General features: G+C 38.2%; 1 protein-coding gene across 1 annotated transcript in view; it reads right to left on the reverse strand.

Moving 5' to 3' along the window:
• Nucleotides 1-13,008: 13,008 nt before the first annotated feature.
• Nucleotides 13,009-14,485, reverse strand: part of PARVA (parvin alpha) — a 196,507-nt gene continuing 195,030 nt past the window's right edge. Inside the window, exon 13 of the mRNA XM_069223585.1 lies at nt 13,009-13,430. Within this exon, the coding sequence (XP_069079686.1) occupies nt 13,354-13,430 (77 nt within the window). The 3' untranslated portion in view covers nt 13,009-13,353. The remainder of the gene's footprint in view (nt 13,431-14,485) is intronic.

Below are 14,485 nucleotides of genomic sequence, written 5' to 3' on the forward strand. Positions count from 1 at the left end.
TCAAAGATTTTACCTTCCAATAGTCTTTGAAATGGAAATTGAAGTCCTCTTGCCGGGAAAGGTTGCAAGCTTTATCTGCCAAAGAACTTGCAAAGCCTGAGAGCCACCATAACAATGTCTTGCTGAAGCTGTTGATTTTGGTAGGAGAGATCGCAAGAAAGGGAAATTAAACTTTTATTGCTGACTAAATCCCCGCATTGGATACGTTGGATAGATATTTTTTGTACCTTCACCCACTCAAGATATCTTTGCCACAAGTCTTTTTTTATGGCATTCAAAATTCATCACCGGAGCAATCCTGGGATTGAATGTGACTGGGAGTTGAGGGTGATTTAATGCTGACCATAATGGAGTGCAGGTCTGATGCACCAACTAGGTTCAGCCCGGTCAAATATTTTACCTTCCAATAGTCTCTGAAAAGGAAATTGAAATCCTCTTGCCGGGAAAGGCTGCAAGCTTTATCTGCCAAAGAACTTGCAAAGCATGAGAGCCACCATGACAATGTCCTGCTGAAGCTATTGATTTTGGCAGGAAAGATTGCAAGAAAGGGAAATTAAACTTTTGTGGCTGACTAAATCCTTTGGATGGATTTTTTTGTACCTTTACCCACTCAAGATATCTTTGCCACAAGTCTTTTTTATGGCATTCAAAATTCATCACCGGAGCAATCCTGAGATTGAATGTGACTGGGAGTTGAGGGTGATTTCAGGCTGACCATAATGGAGTGCAGGTCTGATGCACCAAGTAGGTTTAGCCCGGTCAAATATTTTACCTTCCGATAGTCTTTGAAATGGAAATTGAAATCCTTTTGCCGGGAAAGGCTGCAAGCTTTATCTGCCAAAGAACTTGCAAAGCATGAGAGCCACCATGACAATGTCCTGCTGAAGCTGTTGATTTTGGCAGGAAAGACTGCAAGAAAGGGAAATTAAACTTTTGTGGCTGACTAAATCCTTTGGATGGATTTTTTTGTTCCTTTACCCACTCAAGATATCTTTGCCACAAGTCTTTTTCATGGCATTCAAAATTCATCACTGGGGAAACACTGGGACTGAATGTGACAAAGTCACACAAAATTTGACATCTTGGTGTGAAGTCCTGCAGACACTCCGGAGACTTAGAAGTCAAAATATGCCAAGTTGCAACTTTTCATTTTTTTGAACAGCTCCTTTTAATCACTTCTAAGGTTCCCAGGAACTCAGTGACTTACGGTCCAGAACCCACTGCAGCAGAAACCACCATCAGTGTCCAGTCCAGTTCCAGTCACCACTAGTCAGGTGTGAACTTCAGGAAAAAGGCTTTCTGCAGCGTGCTGTGTCCATGTAGCCAAACAGGTGGCAAGCCAACTGCTCCCTGGAGCAGACTTCTTAGTGCGTCAAATGGGAGCAGGTCCAGACTTCCAGGGCTCCACCCAGATCTCAAACAGCAGGTCTAGTTCTGTTCTATTCTTCTGCACATTGAGAAAGTATTCTGATGAGCTGCGGGTGTGTCATTCTGTTTGCCTTACACCTCAAACTATCCACAGTTCACCACTTTAAGGTAAATCCAACATAGAAGAATCCTTCTGTCTCTGACGGCAGCTTGTGGGCCAGCCAGGATAGTGTTTAGAGAAATGAGCAGTCCTCGTCTCTTAAACTGCACCAAATACGTTTTGTGCATTTGCCACTGTGCTGGTGGCAAGCTCGCTACAGAGGGCTTACAGAACAAAAAGGTCCCTTCCCCAGGTCTCCCACTATACTTAATGAATGGACCAGCTTTACCCTGGTGTTTTGTATGGTAATGGATCCTGGACCATCCCAGCTGTCCTTCCTGAGCTGACATCTGTTAAATACCCCACATACTGGTCTTCTAATGAAAAGGCCTAAACCATTATTCAAGCTCTAGGAGAACTTTTCATTTCTCATTAATAGGCATTATTGGCACAGCCATCTGCCACTAAGCTACTGCTAAGGCTCAGGCAAGTAAACTGCTTTTTTTTTTTAAGTTACATTGCCTAAATATTGATTAAAAATACAATTTTAACATTTTATTTGATTTTTAATAAACATTTATCTATAATTTAAATTATTCCAGTAGCTTGTTCGAAATTAGGCATAGCAGGTTACAATTATGTTCTGAATTCTTGTTTTTCTCCTAGGATAGCTATAGCCCTTTAAGGTAAAAATAGCTTTTTAGGGCTCGTCACTGTAGGTAAATGGCAACATTTAATTCTTGCATGTACCAATTTGAAATACTAGGAACCTTGCATTGAGTGCTAAAGGGCCTGTGTGGAAACGTATTTAACATTTAAAAATAAGGTTCTTTTCTGTCAAAAAGGGTTCTTGTGAAAGGTTTGTCTGCAGGTTTAAAAGCAGCATGAGTCAGGCTATACAAGTAGATATGAAAGCATTTTTTCTTTGACAGCCTAGTGGATGGCACAACATGTGCTGCAATCCACAGGTGATGTTTATCTTATCCAAACCATTGCTGTATTTCCTCTGCCATATACCATGGCTTTACTGAGAAGTTAAATATGCTCATTAGGGCTCAGCTAATTTTATCATGTTCTGGGGGGTCAGAGCACAAACACTGCAGACGGGGCAGCAGAGTCCATGTGTGCAAAGTTCAAAAACTAGCAGCATCAGTCTAAAATATGGGGTGCCCCACACAAAAAGAAGCCCTTTCCCCAACTCACATGAAAAGTGAGTATGCAATATGTTTTCCACAAACTTGTCTGTTAAAAGATACTTCTCACCCTTTCTCACACCCTTCACTCCATCCTTTTCCACATTCAAACACCTCAAGCTGCACCCCTTTTCTTTCTTTGCTGCTTAGGCAAAGGGCCGGTAACTTAGTGGAACTGGGGCCCACTCATATTTAGATGACTGCCATCTAAATATGGTTTGTGGACCTCAATAGTGTGTGCTACGTTTTACAGTGACTGTGGGTGATATTCTTTTTGTATATTTGAAATTTACTAATAAAGACATGTTAAAAGAAATGGCCTTTCAAGTGCACCCATACATCGTATTTCAGCGACATCTGTAATATGATTGCACCACACTTAGAGATTCACAATTTTGTTGTCTTGTGATTTTTATTTGTGATGAAGTTTGGGTGTCTCTTGCTCTGAATGGGTCTTTCTTTTGTGCCTTTGTGGGCACCTGGCAGTAATACAGGTGATTGTCAGAGACATGTTTGTGCATGAGTGATTGTTGAGTTATTGTCTTATTCCACACTGTGTGCCACTCATTCTTGAGTGTAGCAGATTCAGTATTAATTAGTTTTTTTTGTTCTAGGAAATTGTGTGTCTGCATTCAGTGTGTGTCTGTGTTAGGGAGTCGCTGACTGGAATTGGAGCGCAAATTATGTCATATAATGTTGATGTTGGTGTGGTCAGAGTTATAGTTGGTGAGAGTAAGAACACCTGACCAGACCAATACCGAAGATGCTGTACCTAAGAGGCTCGGATATAAACAAAGAATCTATCACCCTTGCCAAGAACCTCTCTTAAGGCCTAAAATCCTAGATTTTTACTTTTCAATGTCTGTACTTGAATCTTATTCCCATTATGTTCTTCCATTAATAGGATAACATTAATAGTTTTACTAGTTTGATTGATATAAAATGGACACTCATGCATACAAATCAGACATTTCTGACTCTTAGAGAATAATATACAAAATCCTTAAAAAGCTCTTTAATAAAGTGTCCTGTCATTTCATTTACCTTTAAGTATATAGTTAGATTCAACATGCAAAATCAAAGGATTGCAACAATCATAGATGAAAACATTGCTTTGCACATTTATGCCACTTGTTATTTGATTTATTGTGTTGGATTAAAAAGCAAAACATTTACAAAAGTAGAAAACAAATAGTCAGTTGATTAATGAATGGCAGTGCCTACTGAAAAACAACTAGTTTTTCGTAGTTAAATCACACTTCTATTGAAGAAAGACAGGTGTTGAATAATATGAGGCTCTCAAAGAAACTGCTCAAGGAAGCACATTTTATTAAGACATGTTATCAAACAAAATAATGTCAGGGCCACTGGAATTATGCTGCAGGACCAAATTATGCAGCAGGGTTGACTATCTTACGCAGCTAGAAAAGGTGAATTATATTGTGTAAGCGGCACATTTTGTGATATTATTACTACATTAGTTTGTCATTTTTACATGTTAATACTGTCTGGTTAATGGTTTTATCCAGTTAATAAATAGAGCAATAAGCACCTGAAAGGTCAACCTTTGTGAAAAACTTCTACTGCATGGCAACACACAATGCTACATTTTTATAGTTATGTGAAAATGCTATGGCATCGCATAGTTCCAGTGGCCATGCTTAAGGTCTATATGAAATGCAGCTGACTTCACTTTCATACTACTGAATCATTACAATGTATAGTTAATAGATGATGCACAGAATATACTGCTATTCTCTTATTACAGTCAATTTGTACCGCTACCCACAAAGATATATACTTTATACTATAATGACAAACATGTTAACTATCAAGTCATTCATGTGCCATGTCACATGTACCATGCTACACATGCATATCATATGTTGACTATGCAGACATACATTATCACAATCCTAAATTCCAGAGTCTATTACCTGAATGAAGATCTCAAAATACTGTTTCTAGCTTCCTTTAAACCTATTATGTTTTAAAAATATAGTCATATTCAAATGATTCCATACTTGTGCAACATTATGTAATGGGACTTTATCCCACTCTGTAAAGTTTTATGTGTGTGTTAATATTCAATATTGCACAATGTGTGATGGTTTCAGAGTCAGAGAAAAACATATGTGAATCAACTAAAAGCTATGCAAAGCATAACAATGTTGAAAGGAGGTTGGTGAGGTAAACAAAACACTTTGTGTCAGGTAAACATGACCAATCATGGGGTGCACTTTGGTGGCATGCAGTGCAACTACATTTTCTGGAATGTTCAACAATACACTGGAACAGACAAACATATGACCTTTAGAACCACTTTTCAGGAACTACTACTACTTGATGATAATGTGAAATTTGAACATGCATATAGTGAATAGTAAAAGTACAACAACAACAATGAAGACTACATTGAAAACATCACAGAATTTACATCATCCTATGAAATGGCTTTACTGCACCTGCCCTGAACCATCTTTGGCATTCAGTTCTGTGAGACTGATGCTTTAGAGTGATTTTATATATAAAGAAGAAAGCACATTTGAGCAAAAAATGCAAGTGTGCATGGGATGCATAGGACTTTTACTTAACTGTTGTAACTTCAAATATTTTGGGTTTTGTAGCTAGTATACACCCATCTAAGTACTTTGCATTACAAGTGCAGTTTATACATTGACTAAGATATATAATTTAAGTTACAAACCAATGTAATAAATACACAAATCTCACTTATGATGTGGTTCTGACCCATTACTCTGTAGAATGATAAAACTACTCAAAAATGTAAAATCTAAAATGTCATGTTTAACACAAACATATACATTTATAGAAATAAACAAAACCCCTTAAATAGAGAACCAGAAGCATGTATGTAAAACAAATGTATTCACAACAATAGACTTGCTACGTTGTTTGAGGATGGTGTTTGACATACAAAGAGAAATTAATAATATATTTTCAAGATGAATGGAAATACTACAGGTTTCCACTGCAGAAAAAGGACATAATTCACACATGTAAACCGACTATGGTTTAATTGTTTCTTGTTTAAGTCTTAGACTTTAATATCATCATACAAAAGTGACCAGGTGTATAATGTGATGTCTTTAAAATAGATGGGAGAACCATTTCTAAAATTGATATTTCCCTAAGTTTATTGTGAAGCATCTAAACCATTTTCATGCACCCACATATATAATCAAATGGATATACATACATTTCACACTTTCTTCAGCTGAGCTCCAGTGCAGGAGTTGACTCCAATAAGCAAGGTACGCACATATACTTCAAACAACTGCTTCCACATTACTGTTCATGCTACTCCATGGCCTGATGCATATTACTCTCAGAAAGTGAAAACCCAAAGCCGTACAGAGCAGCTGAGAAACAGTAGGCTGTTTTTGACACATAGTCCTGGTTAATACACATATGCTTCCATCAGATGATTCTAAGCAGATAGATGAAGCCCTTAATATAAAGTACCCTTAATAAATGTCTATATGAATTAAAAAAGATTTTTAAAAAAACTTTGTATAGATTAACAATTTTAAAGAAACATAAAATATGTTTTCTTGCATTTATTTCCTCAAAGTAAAGTGTTGTAATTTCAAACTGAAAATGAAAGGAAATTAGCCAAATTAATTATGTTTTTGCTAACAGAAGTGTTGGCTGTTCACAAAGGCACTGAACTACATATCTCTAGGTTGACGCAAAGCTTTGATGTGAGCAAAGGGAACACGCTTTAACAGTGGTCATACATAAAGAGAGAAAAAGATAGACAAGGCTTAGAAATAGTATTTAACCAACAAAGAAAATAATTGCATTTCCTATGAATTACTTGTACCGTGACTGTGTAGAAAAACATAAGAGGCATTTTAGTGCTTTACAGTTGTGTCTCCTAGAAACCAATTAATGAGCAGCATAATGTGTGTGGCATTTGCTTCGATCACTGTGCAAGCCATGCCACAATGCAGCAGTGTCATTGCAAGAGGATGAAAAAAGGCAGAAAATAAGCTGTAGGTATATATAAAATGTTCTTTAAGTTTTGTTCCTAGTTTTCAGTGTAGCAAAATTACTAAAATTTTAATTTGACAGCTTATGAAAATAAATACAGGTTTGAATAGAAGATTTTGGAAAGTACAAAAATCCATTTATTTGGACCTTGTGTTGCTCATTCTTCTCAAAGTATCACTATCCATCTAAAAGAATCCCTATTTTATTGAAATCCCAGGAAGTCCTTTAGAAAGTGTAATTTTATATAAAATATTTTGGAAAGTAGTGTAGAACGGCTTAGCAAGCAAATGTTTCAGAAATCTTCAGAATATATAGCATCAACCTTTACAAAATAAAAGAGTACAGTAAAGTGCATCTTTTACACTTTTGTTGCAAAATATAAGTTCGACACTAAACAAATAAAGGACTAATGTAGTAGTTTTAGGGTTTTTCTAGCTATGGCTAGCTAGGAACAATAAACTATATCTTATTTGATGCAATTTCCAAGTACGTAGAGAGCTAATCATCCTAGCCGTATCATAGTGAATTTATGCATAATGTTGATGTAAACGAATATCACTCCTTTATTGTGTATGTGTGCTTCTCAGGCCATGTAGTAAAAAACAAATTTAACAATGTCTGAAAACATCTAGGAATAAAGAATAAAAGAGCAATGCTGATCTGTGTTAGAGGAAGTGTGTTCTAAATAGAAATAAAGTGCAATAAAAGAACAAAGAAGGAAATGTTATGGACATTGTACATATATTTTCCCATAAAGCTAAACAAAACACATCTAAGGAAATAAGTGACAAGCCCAACAGATCATTTACATATAAAAAGAATCACATAAAAGTATTCATTTTATTTAGATTGTAGACTGATGGGGTTCTTTAACCTGCACAAACCCATTCCAGCCTTTATTTCAATGTAGAACTATGGGTTGTAAATGTTCAGCACTAGCAGTCTATCTCTAAAGAAGAGAAGTGGCTAACCAGAAGTAGAGAACATGCTGACCTGAATAAGATTCTGATTATGAATTTGGAAATATGTGGAAGCCAATGTTAAACATAAATGACTTTCACATGTTCCTCCAACTGATTACAACTGCTGAACTTTCTTTCTCCGCATGGAGACCCGCCTTGAGACCCTCACAGGTGAGTAGCTGCGTTTTACAAATATTGATTGATTGATTGATGGACCATTAGTACTTCTGAGATAAAGAGACAGAGACGAGGGATTTGAAAGGGTATGTGGGTGAAATGGAGAGGCAGGGACTGAGAGGTTCGAGATTTAGAGTTATGCTTGAATCCATGAAAATTATGTAAATATTTGAACAGCTCACACAAAGTACTAATTGGAATAATCTTTTGTTAAAGTGAATGTTTCAAATGATTCAACAATCTGAAAAAATTTATATTTTTTAGAAGTGTATTTTTTTAGATTTACTGTATGCTGGCATAAATCCATATTCTGAAAGTCTATTTTTCACTTTGAGAAATGATTTCCTTCAATAATTGACCATAATTTCAATTTAAACCTCTTGTAAGTGGCTATCTCATGGAATACTACTGACTAATGGGAAGTAATACGTATCTGCTGTAGGTGCTTCACTCTCGATTTCCGACAGCTTTTGTGAATACTAAGTGATCCAAACAGGTGTACTAAGGTTGGTGGGTGTCAAATTAACATTTGAGAAGACTGCCCAGACTCTGTTGAGTCTGAAAAGAGCCACCAAGAGCTGGATGTGATAGATGATTTTGCCAAATGTTATGTGGCACTGGATAATAGGGAGGTGATAGACCTCGGCAAATTGGCAAATTAGGACAGTAGTGAGTAGTCAATCTTTTTTTTTTAAATCCCATCACTGCAAATTATCCAGTAAGCTTGATGCCAACAGGGAGGTACAGATTCATAAGTTGCCAGTGCGAAAAATGTGCTTCCAGGAAAAAGTGTGATCTGAATCATACAATCAGTTTGCAGATTATTGTGCCCTTGCTATTGATTACTGACAGATGGGGCATTAGCTGTCAACTGACATAATTTGTGAATAATTGGTTCTTATCCATTTAATTTTCTGACGGAGTTAGACTGGATGATGTCTGGACGTACCTGATTTGACACAAAGACAGAACTTATTTGGGATGAGGTACTGTATTCATCCCTTGGACCTGTGAAGGTACATTGTACTTCAGCCATTTGCTCACTCATATGCTGGATCAGATGTTCTTAATTTGCACAATTTCTAATTGTTGAACCAGGGACACGTCATAATCCTTAATGATCCTGGCACTATGGCCCTCATTCTGACCCTGGCGGTCTTTGACCGCCAGGGCGGAGGACCGCGGGAGCACCGCCGACAAGCCGGCGGTGCTTCAATGGGGATTCCGACCGCGGCGGTAAAGCCGCGGTCGGACCGGCACCACTGGCGGGGTCCCGCCAGTGTACCGCGGCCCCATTGAATCCTCCGCGGCGGCGCAGCTTGCTGCACCGCCGCGGGGATTCTGACCCCCCCTACCGCCATCCAGATCCCGGCGGTCGGACCGCCGAGATCCGGATGGCGGTAGGGGGGGTCGCGGGGCCCCTGGGGGCCCCTGCAGTGCCCATGCCACTGGCATGGGCATTGCAGGGGCCCCCGTAAGAGGGCCCCTACATGTATTTCACTGTCTGCTGCGCAGACAGTGAAATACGCGACGGGTGCAACTGCACCCGTCGCACAGCTTCCACTCCGCCGGCTCGATTCCGAGCCGGCTTCATCGTGGAAGCCTCTTTCCCGCTGGGCTGGCTGGCGGTCTGAACGAGACCGCCCGCCAGCCCAGCGGGAAAGTCAGAATTACCGCCGCGGTCTTTCGACCGCGGAACGGTAACCTGACGGCGGGACTTTGGCGGGCGGCCTCCGCCGCCCGCCAAGGTCAGAATGAGGGCCTATATGTTTCTAAATGCTAAGGTAATCATCCATCTTCTTTGCAACGTCTAGTACTATCATTTCACCCATAATAGTTGCATGAATGTGAAATATCTGGGAATTCTCAGTTCTGAGAGAAAGTACTTTTGTATTGTAATGGAGCTGAACTGCTGGGAGGCAGCATTTATCTTGGGAATCTGACCCCTTTTAGTGATTAGGTCAGTTTAGTGTGCGGGCAAATGTATAATGATTTCACATTGCATCTCACTGCTATCAATGATTAAAAGAACACAATTTAATGACTGCTTTCAGTGGCATTTACTGAATCATACAGAAAATAGCTGGAACTACAGTGGGGGGACATCATGTTTTCTGAAATACAGCCAATCACATCTGCCAAGTAATAATGTTGTGTCCCTCCCTCCTGCATGAGAGGTTAAATGTCTCTTCCTGCTGCTCTTCCTCTCACCACAATCTCCCTTAGCGAAGTAAAGGCAATGAATCTTACCAAAACTAACCCAGAGATACCAAAAAACTATACAACATCTGTTGCCAAAATGAAATCCAATATTTAAGTGACCTTCTCAAAACAGGGGGGATTCATTATATGAAACATTAAATAAGATTCATTAATTAATTTTCCATATATCATTATAGGATCCTAAACCCAGTTACACAACAAATGCTGTACAATGTATATTTAAAAAGAAGTCAGTGTCCAGTAAGATTCTCCTACAGAAAGTTTCAACAATAGTAATCAACTCTTCTTTGTAAAAACATTATATACAGCATATCAATCAATGCATAGTCACTTATGTATGTTTGCATGTATTTGTTTGTTGATTTACATTGTCCAAGAGGCACCTTAAGTGGTATTTACCTCTGTTGACTCAAAGCCCCACAGCTCTGATCTGGCATCAACCTCTCCAGTGCTTCTGCTATATTTTTCACTTTGAATTTAGGGTAACATAGTTAGTGATGAGGGTAATGGAAGTCAATGTTTGCGGTGGGCACACCACATAAATCATATGTGTGGCAACAGTGAAAATCAAAGGCACTCACTTCAAAAGTACTTTTTTAGGGCATTATGAAAACTATCAGAACTCTGTATACACGGTTGCATAAACATGATCCTACTCAAATTGTTCTAGGTCTAAAGGTTGGCATGGACATCTCAAGGGCATGAAAAGGAACAGTTTGGCCAATAATTCAATAAAATAGAAGAATATAGTACCATTCTGTTTGTTTATGATGCCCTAAAAATATTTTTCATGAGAGAGATATTTGGCTTATTTTTTTCCACACGCCACATGCCTATCAAGCTGCCATTGCTTTCGCACCTGAAATTGCTCTACAGTTTAATTATGAGGTTCAAAGTTAATGTTGCTGAAAAACATGTAAGATTCGCTCTTCTAGTTCCAAAAGTAATCAAGTCAGAAAGTCCTAAATGATTTAGGTATTAAACCAAGTATAGGGCACCTGAAGCCTATTGTGAACTACATTCAGATCAGTGAGTTTTCTTCTTTTAGATCTCAAAAATACTAGGATACTGACAAGAGTCATTATGACTGAAACAACACTGCTAATTAAGCAATCAGATGGAGTAGGCACATTATTTCCTATGCAATCCCATTCAATGCCAACGGCAACTACATTTTGCAGGTAATAACACTTAGGGCATTATTATGACTTTGGCGGTTCCACTACATGACCGCCAAAGCCACAGTGGTGGCACCACCGCCATGGCAGTCACAACCCCACGAGGGTCTTACAAAGTTCCAGCGAGAACATTGCAATGCGCGTTACCACTAAGCTGACCTATAAGGGAGTCAAGGGAAATATCCTAGCACTCCAGCACCATCAAAATGCTCACTGTCTGTACAAAAGACAGTGAACATTCTGACAGTCCTGGGCAGGGGGCCATGCAGGGGCCCCCATGGCCACCTGCACTAGCTTTCGGCCAGCCTTTTCATAGCGAGATTCCCGCCATGAAAATACTGGCAGAAAGTGGGGTTGTAATCAGCCAGGTGGTGCTGAGTTCAGCGCAGCCCTGGCTGGTTACAACTCCGACCACCGTCACCACGTTGGGAACCAAATTCCTGGTGAGGATGGCGGTCCCCTGGTGGGTCCGCCCACCAGGATCGTAATGTGGCAGTCAGGCTGCCACAGTTGCAGAGGTCCAACCATCACTGTGTGTCTGGCGGTCCTTGGACTACCAGACTCCTAATCAGGCCCTTAGAAATGTCAGAGGCAGAAATGAAGGTCTCTAGAGATATATAGTTGTAACAATGTATCATGCACCATTGCAACTATTTTCAAGCCATGAGGAAAATGTTATATTCATCACAAATAATATTTACATATTAAATTCTTGGCTTCTTTGATTTGAATCCTTTCTCTTAGTTTGGTCCTGCTTTCTCCTTTCTTTCTTCCCTGGATGCACACATTTTAAAAACATAATGCAGCTTACATATTTCACAGACCAGCAAGAAGGGTGATGAAAAGATCATGTCCAGAATAAGGCATGCCATTTTTGTTTTTCATCAGATGAGAGCAAAAAGTTGCTTCTGTGAATTGTTTTTTTTTAAATAACAAGTACTATTATTGGTTGTTTTTTAACCTGTTGTAAAGGACTTCACAACGCAGTGCCCATTTCCAAAAAAATTAGAAAACAAACATCCAAAATGTGCTTGTTTTTCGTTCTGAAAACAAAATTGCTCACTCCTACTCACAAGTTTTTTGTAACTCTGGAATGTATTATAAAGTGAAAGTGGTACAATAGAAAGACTTTACTGAACTTATCTAATTTGATCTTAGTCAAACAACACCTTCTGTCAAATTTGAGAGATTACACATACTTTCTTAATATAACATTTATGACACCTAGTATACAAAATCTAATCTCAAACTGCTGGTGTACCTCCAAATCACATAGGATGACAGCCTTGTGATGTCACTGAAATTTATTAGCATTCCACACTGGTCCTCCGGTTCGGCTATGCGATCTCACACATCCCAAAATAGTAAATATTTTAACCTATGCACTGAACCTCACAAGGAATAAATGATCAATCCAATTTCTGAGGCAGAGATATTTTCAGTGGATTGCCAAAATGAAACATCACACAAATGTCACACAAATATTCTTTCCTTGAGGTGCTACAAATCCTTTTTCTATTGATTGCCATGATGAAATGAGACCTGTGGTTAAGTTCCTGTTGAGCGAATGAATAGCATAAGGCCATAAACGGCCCTCTGGGGCTTAACATTTGGATCCTGTAGATATTAGTCATACATATGACAGAACAATTAAATTAAGACTACAGTGGAATGCAGTTGCAATACATTACATCACAGCAGTTGCAAAATACTGTTTCTATCACTAGTGAATGTCATGCTCTTCTGTTGCAGAAACAGATCTATACATACACTGATACGTTTCAACACACCACAATTTTGATCCCTTTATTTTTTAAGACATTTCAATGAATACCTTCCTTTTTAATGATCTGGCACTGGGATAAGGTAACTTGTATATAGGCGTGAGGTGAATGACAAGTTTCTCCCCTGCACCTTAACCACAAAAGTAATTTGTAACAAAAGTAATTTGTAACAAAAGTAATTTGGAAATTGCCTAACATCGCAGCAATGATGGCTTACTAGGAAGGCAAAACTTTAGTAAGGTCTCTTTTAGCCAGCACTGATGTAAAAAAATATTTTAGTAACAAATATACAATGGCAGGTTTTTGGTTCCTTCATGATGGAAATTCTTCCTGGTATGCTTCAGGAGTTCTTTACTCCACACTCCTATATTTGGTAAATAAATTGTACAGAACTCGTAGCGTTGACTTTAAGTCACAATTCACAATATCTAGAATTGAAAAAAAAAAAAACAGTTAGACTCATGCATAATATAGAAGCAGGCAGTTAATTTGTTTATCATGATTATCACGATTATCGTGATCTTCATGCTCCTTTTACATGTAGATCTACCCTATGAGTATGCCCTCATTAGATGTCCATGATTTATAGGATGATTTGTTTGGAACTTGCATCAAGTGCAAATGATGAAATGACGCACTGGAAAAATAATCTCAACATGCCTAAAATTTATTTGCAAACATTATTTATTATTTGACATGTATTTTAAAAACACTAAAGAGCTCATTTAATTTAGAATTATTATGTTGCAAAATTCAACGGTAATAGAGAATTTTAGCTTCAGAGGTTTTGATACTATCTTCAAAAATAATATTATAAATTTGTTAAGAATGTTGTTCTTTCTTTTTAAAGCTACTTAATAGAAGAGTACACATTGAGACTCCAAAACTCTACTACAGTGTTTCACTAATTATGTATCCAAATATTTGCAACCAGAGACAATATAATTTAAACTACTAAGTTTCTCAAGTTAGCTGCTCACAATGCATTGTTGCTGGGCTGGATGAAATAGTAGCAATTTGGAGAAGACCACTTCATTTATAAGGCTCATTCTTCATTTCATTACCATTGTTCCGTTCTTTCCTGTTTCTAAGTGCCTCTTGTCCAGTCCTCTTTCAGTGTTTTAGTAAAGTTTAGGGTAGAATAAATTGATATGCATATTATCAGCATTACATAATTAAAGGTCAGGGGAGTGTCTAGTATAAAGGAACACAACCATCATATAGACAGCAATTCTTGAGATCTTTTTCTATCACACAGTTTTGACATTCCTCAAGGATGCCTGGACAGAATCAATTTTAGTTAATATGCTGGTCTTTTGGTTGTTAATAGTCTGTAGTCTAGCACAGGCCACACTGAAGTAGCAACAGTGAGGACAAATGATTAGTTTCTAGTACCAGACACATCTTTCATATCACCTCATGAATAAAAATAAGCGGAATCTGCATTCCAACTATAAAACAAATATGTCCTGGCATCTTTTCA

This window comes from Pleurodeles waltl, chromosome 3_1 (genome assembly GCF_031143425.1).
Source record: "Pleurodeles waltl isolate 20211129_DDA chromosome 3_1, aPleWal1.hap1.20221129, whole genome shotgun sequence".
NCBI classification, from domain to species: domain Eukaryota; kingdom Metazoa; phylum Chordata; class Amphibia; order Caudata; family Salamandridae; genus Pleurodeles; species Pleurodeles waltl.